The sequence below is a fragment of the Pseudorasbora parva genome, chromosome 7 (genome assembly GCF_024679245.1).
Source record: "Pseudorasbora parva isolate DD20220531a chromosome 7, ASM2467924v1, whole genome shotgun sequence".
NCBI classification, from domain to species: domain Eukaryota; kingdom Metazoa; phylum Chordata; class Actinopteri; order Cypriniformes; family Gobionidae; genus Pseudorasbora; species Pseudorasbora parva.
The window spans coordinates 12,176,432-12,184,767 of record NC_090178.1 but is presented as its reverse complement, the minus strand read 5'-3'; the positions used below and the strand labels follow the sequence as shown (position 1 = coordinate 12,184,767).

Here is an 8,336-nt window from a genome sequence, read left to right as displayed (position 1 = left end):
AGCATTTCTGCGTTCAAAACGGTTCAAATGCAGCGCTGCCTTCCCGGAATGCTGTGCTGAAGCGTTGAAGTCGCTTAATGTCAAATTGGAGGAATGAAGTGGAGCGCGGTGCGGACTATAACCGACATTAGTGTTCACGGACGACTGGATCTGCAGCTGAGCGAGTGTTTATGGGCGTGCATTTGCTCTCTCGCCTCTAGTCACGTGCGCGCGCGCACCCTACCAGGAGCAGAGCACGTACGGCCCATACAAGGACCTTCCGTTCTATTAACGTCAAGTCGACCCATACTCGAAAAAAACTCTCCGAAACTTGTGAGAAACCGGAAGGAGTATTTTTAACACAGAAATACTCCATCAAACGTCCAACATTAGTTTTTGAAACTTTGTCTATGTTTAGGATGGGAATCCAAGTCTTTAACAGTGTAAAAAGCTCAGTATGCATGAAACAGCATTTCACCCCCCCTTTAACTATTTTGTACAGCCACTGTAGTGAGATGGACTTTGTATCGATGTGTTTAGTGCGTTTATGGGTCTTGTGAGTAGAAATGTACTGAATGCCAATGGAGGCCTTTCTGAAGCCTTTCTGATGATGAACGAAGGTCTTACGGGTGTCCAACGACATGAGGGTGAGTAACTAATGAAATCATTTTCATTTTTGGGTGAACTAACCCTTTTAGCCTTGTCTGTGAAACTGTGAGTCTTTATTCATATTTTGACTATGATTTTTCATTTTAGTTACAGTTTTATTTTTACTAATTTTGTTGTGTATGTATGTCTATGTTTGTCTTTTTAAAAAAAAAAAACAATTTTATGTCTATATAGTTTTTGTTAATTACCTTTGATTTTAAACTTTTACAAAAATATTTTAGCACCTCAAGTTTAAATAGGCCTAGATAAAAATGAGAATTATTTCATGGCAACAACTTGAGTAAAAAAAAGAAAAAAAGAAAAAAAAAGTTTGTTATATTTGATTTTCAGGTTGTTGTTGTTGATTGTTTTGTTTTTGTTTTTCAAGTTACAAAAAGTTTTTGGTGTATGGTTTTAGTTGACTGTAATAATTATTCTGATTATTGTCCAGAAACATTAAAATATTAGATAAAATAGTCACCTGAGTTGATTGGAAAATATAAGGGGTATAGCCTTAAGTGAATGATTTATAGCTCAATGTGAAATAAGCTGATTCATATTGAACTTTTTTTATGAGAAGTGTCACAGCAGCTCTTTAATATCTGAATCAAATGTATTGGTTTATGCTGGCACCTCTATGCGGCAACACAAAATAATCAAATTAATTTTGAATTATGTTTTCATATCTGTGACTAATTTGTGTAACCAGAAATAAATAGTGACCAGAGGGCACAGGAAGCACCTTTCCACACCTGGAACCCAGAGACATGAGCTACACACCAGAAGGTTCCTTCTTTCCACGGGACGCTGTCTTTCCCTGCAAAGTGCATGCAGAATTCATGCAAAGCAGCAAATCTGCTGATATCCTTTGTGACTCCTCTTTTCCTTCTAGCCATCCATAGCATCCCTCTTCCCACCACTGAGTCCCATTAGTCAGTTTAGATCCACATTCTTTAATTTGAGGCAAGAAAGATGAAGATTATTTACTATCAGTCCTTATAGTTTTAGACCTCGGGTCTCTTCCTCCAAAAGAATCCAGTAACCCCGTTTGCTGAATGTTGCAGGGTGCTAAGACTTCTGGAGTTGTGTAATACCACCCATACGGGGGTGGTGCATATCACACACTATAAGTGTGGCCAAACAGGACGGTTCAACATTAGACAAGCACCTGCAGCTGAGTGAGCTCTATTGGAATTGCTTAGGTGAACATCTGGACGTCTTTGTATTGCAACATGGAATCGAGAACTACTCTGATCTTCATTTTGAGCTTGTACACAACTCTTCATGATGGTAAAACATGTTTTGTTTGTGTTATATTTAATGTGTTATTTATTATTTTCTATATTTAATGAACTGAAAGCAATTCAAAAGAGACTAGATATGCAATATGTAAATCTATATAATATTATGTTTTTTTATATATGTTTTAATTAGGCTTTGTTCAATTATGAATTGATTTACTTGATAAAAAATTATTTTTGCTTTCATTTTCATTCTCATTATTTTGACTTTGGACTAAACATTTATACTCTCAATGTTCTGCACCTTATGAAATGACAGCATAATGATAATGAATTTGGTTCTGATTATTATTTTAATCGCATGTCTAAAAATATGTGAACACAGTAGGGGACCCATATTCATTTTGTACTAATCGGTTACCTCAGCGTTGACAATTAAAGCCAAAATTGACAACTCGGCACAGATGTGTGTGAATAGCTCTGAACTTTAAAGTTGCCCGCGATTCATTAAGAGATCAAACGTCTGAAACCTTGTTTGTTATTACATGAGATAACGGAGAGCAGTGGGTGAAGTAATAAAACAAAATCATAAAGGTGTAATAATACACTCTTAGAAGAAAAGGTAAAAGGTTCTATCGGCGCTATGTATTTGGAACCCCTAAAAGGTTCGCCAATAGAACCTTTTAAGGTAGAACCTTTTCTTCTGAGAATGTAATGTGGTGTACAAGGCTCATCATTTCTCCAACACTCATGCAGTCTCTGCTGGAGCTTTTTGGCCCAGAATGATTATGGGAAGTTTATGGACTGCAATATATATCCTTGTCTACAGGCTGGGGGTTGCCTCTAGTGCCCCAGACTGACCCGAAGGACCCGTCTGCAACTCATAGGGTCAGGAACAAACGCTGCTCCTGCAACAACCAGCTGGACTCAGAATGCCACTATTTCTGCCATCTGGACATCATCTGGGTGAACACACCAAGGTGAGTGCTAAAACCTCATGCAAGTAAATCATTACCAATGCAAAGACTCTTTACTGGCTCCGATGTGTGAAAGGAAACATCATATTAAGAGTCAAACAAATCTGTGACTTTAATGAGAGTTCTTTTGTAGATTCACTTTTGAGTTATTTAGCATTTTATTGCTGTTTCTACTTTTGGCACTGATTGCAATTCTCATGCTTAAAGGGTTAGTTTACCCAAAAATGAAATGTATGTCATTAATGACTCACCCTAATGTTGTTCCACACCCGTAAGACCTCCGTTCATCTACAGAACACAGTTAAGATATTTTATATTTAGTCCAAGAGTATATGCAAGTGTATGCCCACTTTACTGTCCATGGGAATAAAAACATCATCAAAGTAGTCCATATGTGACATCAGTTAGTTAACTTGAATCTCTTAAAGCATCGAAAATACATTTTGATCCAAAAATAACAAAACTACGACTTTATTCAGCATTTTCTACTCTTCCTTGTTTGTGTTCAATTCTCAAATAAAGATTCAAACGGTTGTGAATCAGTGAATCAATCAATGATTCGGCTCGCCAATGTCACGTGATTTCAGCAGTTTGCCACGCGATCCTAATCATGAATCAAGCCGCTGATTCATGACCGTTTGAATCTTTATTTGAGGATTTAACCCAAACGCGGAAGAGAAGACAATGCTGAATAAAGTTGTAGTTTTTGTTATTTTTGGACCAAAATGTATTTTCAATGCTTCAAAAGATTCAAACTAACTAACTGATGTCACATATGGACTACTTTGATTATGTTTTATTCCCTTTCTGCACATGGACAGTACAGTGCATACACTCTTGGACTAAATATAAAATATCTTAAACTGTGTTCTGAAGATGAACGGAGGTCTTACGTGTGTGGACCAACATTAGTGTGAGGAGTTAATGACATACATTTTATTTTTGGGTGAACTAACCCTTTAAAGCTTAAACAGTCCAAAGTACAGTACAAAGCTTAAGCAGTCCCATTGTAGTTTATTTGTTTCTGATGAGTTAATGACTGGATGCTCTGGGTGTCTCATCCGCAGTAAGACCACTGTGTATGGACTGGGCAGTCCATTGGCTCGCCGCCGTAGGTCTGCAGGCCGCTGCTTTTGCACCAACCCTGCAGATCGGACATGCAATGGCTTCTGCCACTACAGGTAAATCTCATCCCTCATCTGCATAACGTCCAGTCAACGTAACGTCCCATGCACGTTTGTGGGAAGTCATTAGTATTCTTCTTTGGAAGGCTATTTTTACTGTAAGGGTGTTCTCGTTTAGGGTGTGGAGTTGTCATTAGGGTGTGAGGTGATACCAAACAAACACAGTTGGAGAATCCAAATTATATGACAAGTGAAATGCTTTTGAATTGGGATTACTAAAATAGAGAGTTTCATCTAATGAGTCAGAGGCTTTCAGGCTATGGCCGCTATTTGATCCCGCAAGAAAAAAAAAAAAAAGTTTGTCATCATGACTGGCTGCTTAGTCAATAAAGCTGCTTATCAGATTTTAACCACTGTAATGAATTCATAAATGATGCAGTTGAGTTGTAATCTGTTGTTATGACGACCAGATAGAAGATTGATTGACACTGCCACAAAAACTGTTTTGCTAAGAAAAACAGATAAAACCAGCTGTTTGTCTGTCTCCAAGGCTGGGCAGCTGGTTTAGCAGCCTGGTTTTAAAGGGATTTAACCTATTTTTATCTGGTCTTACCTAGTCAGGCTAGGACTACATAAAACCAGCTGAACATCAACTTGGTCAAACTGGGAAACCTACTGTAATGGTGATAATACATCGGGCACATTTTTGAGCAGTTTTGCCATAAATGGTAAATGGCAACCCGGTAAGACGCAGGGTCCACGACCGATTTGAAGTATCCAAATTCGTTTCACATTCTCAATAGGAAAGGGCCCAAGCAACATTGCTCAAAAATTGCCCCATGTATCATCACCTTTAGACCAGCCAAGCAGCGTAGGACAGTGTTGGGGAGTTAAAGCCCATTCAGACCAAGAATGACAACTATAGCAATAACTATATTATCATCAACACCTACAGATCTTTACAATATGATGTTCATTAGGCGTATGCGCTGCAGTTATTTAGTATGCTGCTTTAAATGCTCATGGTCAATGCCCAAGGTGGATTTTGATTGGCTGCCAGTGTTTTATTATTCATCAGCTTGAAAGAAAACATTCTGAAAGTGATTTTAATGATTCATCTGTGTTACTATCTTTATAGTTGTGTTGTATAGTTGTGCTGTTGATATAAATTAAAGGGTTAGTTCACTCAAAAAGGAAAATTCTGTCAATAATTACTCACCCTCATGCCGTTTCAAACCCGTAAGACTTTCGCTTCGGAACACAAATGAAGATGTTTTTAATGCTGTTTTATTAACAACTCATCACTCTGGTGGGTTCCTGTGGCAGTCAGGGATAGGGGGGAGTACTCTGGGTTCGGGCCAAATACAGAGCTTGAAGCCATCTCCTCGGACAGCATGCCTAATTTGCATACTTTTATTTTACTCTTTCATCTTGCTTGTGAAATAAAATCGAAGAGCTTTCTGTTCCTGTATTGACAGTCTACACAACTATAGCTGTGTTTCCACAGCAGGATCTTTTCCTTGGAGCTAGGGACTTTGGGGTGGTACTCTGTGTGTTTCAACCGCAGGGACCAAGGTTGAAATAAAGTTCTAGCTAAAAATGTGCCCCTCAGAAAGTCCCCGCTCGCGAGGTAGTACTTCTTCAAAGGAACTTTCAGGGTTGGGACTTGGGCACTGCTGATTGATTGAGTTCACCCAGCATTTTGATTGGATGACTCCACGCAGCGTTTTATTTCAACCACCCTTTTTAAAAGTCCACTATGGTGATTGCAGTAAGAGTTGTTTGCTATTTGAATCAACAATGGAGTTTAAAAAATAATCCCATAATAATAATGGGAAAAGTGTCCAGGACAATTTTTTCCGGTTTATTTTGGTGGAAACGTGACTTATCACTTTCAAGCCCCAGAAAGGTAGTAAAGACTTCATAAAAGTAATCCATGTCACTCTAGTGAATTTTATGAAGCGACGCAATAATAATTTACCACCTTATTTAAAAAAATATCAGTCTCCAATGCGGATGTCTTAAGTGGGTTAACATGAGGTTAATTAATGACAGAATTTTCATTTTTGGGTGAATTCCCTAAATGATTAGAGAAGTCCAGTATATGACCAGAGAGAGGTCTGTCATTTCACCAAAATAGTTTACAGTAAGAACTTTTGAGATGCATTTAGAAAATATAAAGAGCGTATAAATAGTCTAGGTTTGTGTTTGTAGCTTGTTTTTCCAAAGGTTAGTTTGACTGTTACTTGTAATCTGCATTTAGTAGCTACAGATTTGACTTATAATTGATTGTTATAGCAGTCATTTGATGCATTTACAGCAAAGAATTGGTTTTGACAAATTTTGTGCACATTTCTCCAAGCTCTGAAAACTCTGCCATCGTGCTGGTGTACCCATCTGAACCTGTGCGTGAAAAACAGGAACAACCCAATTCAGATCACCTGACCGCCCTAAATAACTCTGAAAATGCTAGTCCAGGAGTTCTGGTTTTAGGGAAGTCTTCCTCCCTTGGGGCTCGGTCAGACGTCATAACCTTCCTTAGGTAAGGCCACATTGCACAAATCATGTAATTCATGTTTACACACCTTATTCTTTCAAAGAGCTGTGAATGTGTCCTCATTAAGCACCCCTTACAGCAAATTCATGTGACTTTTCAGGAACCTGGTTAGGGCTAGAGCGAGGGCCATGGAAAAGACATCCAAGGCTAGTAAACCTGGCTACAGATGAAGTCCTTACCTCGAGGAGAGATAGGAGTGCGAGCATTTGAACAAAAGATGACCCTTGTGGAACCTGGGGCAGCAGAACATATATCCACAGTGATCTGGAAACGGTGTTCATCGAGGACAGTCCTGTGGAAACGGCCTTTGAAGCACGTTTAAGACAGAATGGGAGTTGTGAAGGAGATCTTAGTGAGTTGAGGGCAAGAACCCGAGGGACAGCACAAAAGAGGGTTAGGTGTTATCAACTGTCCTGTAATGCAAACAGGATGTTAGCTAGGTGGCTATACTAAAACTATCAGAAAGGATCACAGCTAGTCCAAAACACCAAGTCTGAACAGGAAGAGACAGGCGAAGTGCTAATGAAGAAAATTTAGTTGGAAGAGCACAGAATGCGAGAAACTGCACTTCTGCTATTTTTGGTAACATTGGAGCTGACCTGAATCTATTCATTCATTTTAAATAGAGAAAAAACAAGAAAAGTGTGAAAAATGTAAAAAAACAAAATTTTATATATATATATATATATATATATATATATATATATATATATATATATATATATATATATATATATATATATATATTAGGGTAGACAAAAGGTAACATATATATGGGTAAATTACATATTCACCTGATATAACCAATAGTTTAAAATTAAGCGTCACACCAAAATGGGTGGCATCTTGCGATATGACAAATGGATTTTTGAACACCCAACCCACGGAGTATTTAAGTTGGAATGTTATCAACAAAAATATATGGATGTATGATAAGTAAGTTTCCTCCTTCTCTGCCAGGTTGGATAATGTTGGTCGTAAATACTTGTTTGCACAGCCATGAAAAAGCTTAGGTGGCAAAGATGGTTGACCAGCAATAAATGACAAAATATACAGGTGACCAGCAATACTTGTGTTTTCTGCAGGAAGCCCTTTCAAAGTCCACATAAGAATGGGATTTTAGGGAGTACCGCATACGATTGACCAGTTTCTATGAGCCGTGCACTTGTTGTTCACATCCATTCACCTTTAACAGTTATGCTGTTGAAATCTGTATAGTTATGACCACAAGTTAGACAGAAAGATTTAAACTTGCCTAACAAATTCATTAAATGGAACATTTTAAAGAGCTAACAATATAGAGTACACGAGATATGCACTTTATCATTCATTTTGTACTCTTACATTTCTTTCATAATATATCATTAGAAGTTAATTTGCTACGAATTCTGCAGAGAATTGTATACATCAGCGATTTTTTAATGTTTTATATTATTATGATGAAATGTGTATGTATTCCTTAATGTATTTATTTTATTTCACATACTCTGAATTTTTTTCGGATATCTCTTGTTAGCCAAAAAAATGTTAATAAATTCCTTTTAAAATAACAGTTATTATAGTGTTTTTGTTCTGTCCCTAATTCTGAAGTATGTAAACTTGTAGTCTTGTTCTCCAGCAAATGAAGTAGCTCACAATGACACCTCCTGTTAAAACATACTTGGCCTTATCTCTTACATGCGTAGGTTCGTACGGTATAATTGCCCTGGATCACTGCCCGTTTCTTCGGTTGACTACGCACCTTGGCATAAAAACTCAAAGGGTGTGTACATGGTTGAAAAGTAATTAGTTTGAAGATATCGACATGTTG

At 37.7% G+C, this 8,336-nt stretch overlaps 1 protein-coding gene across 1 annotated transcript; it reads left to right on the top strand.

Moving 5' to 3' along the window:
* Window positions 1–990: 990 nt before the first annotated feature.
* On the top strand, window positions 991–7,155 carry LOC137083617 (endothelin-2). Its single transcript, XM_067449569.1, has 5 exons — window positions 991–1,917; window positions 2,698–2,848; window positions 3,913–4,026; window positions 6,332–6,511; window positions 6,627–7,155. The coding sequence occupies exons 1-5, from the start codon at window positions 1,860–1,862 to the stop codon at window positions 6,694–6,696; spliced, it is 573 nt and encodes a 190-aa protein (XP_067305670.1). The 5' UTR covers window positions 991–1,859; the 3' UTR covers window positions 6,697–7,155.
* The last annotated feature ends 1,181 nt before the right edge of the window (window positions 7,156–8,336 follow it).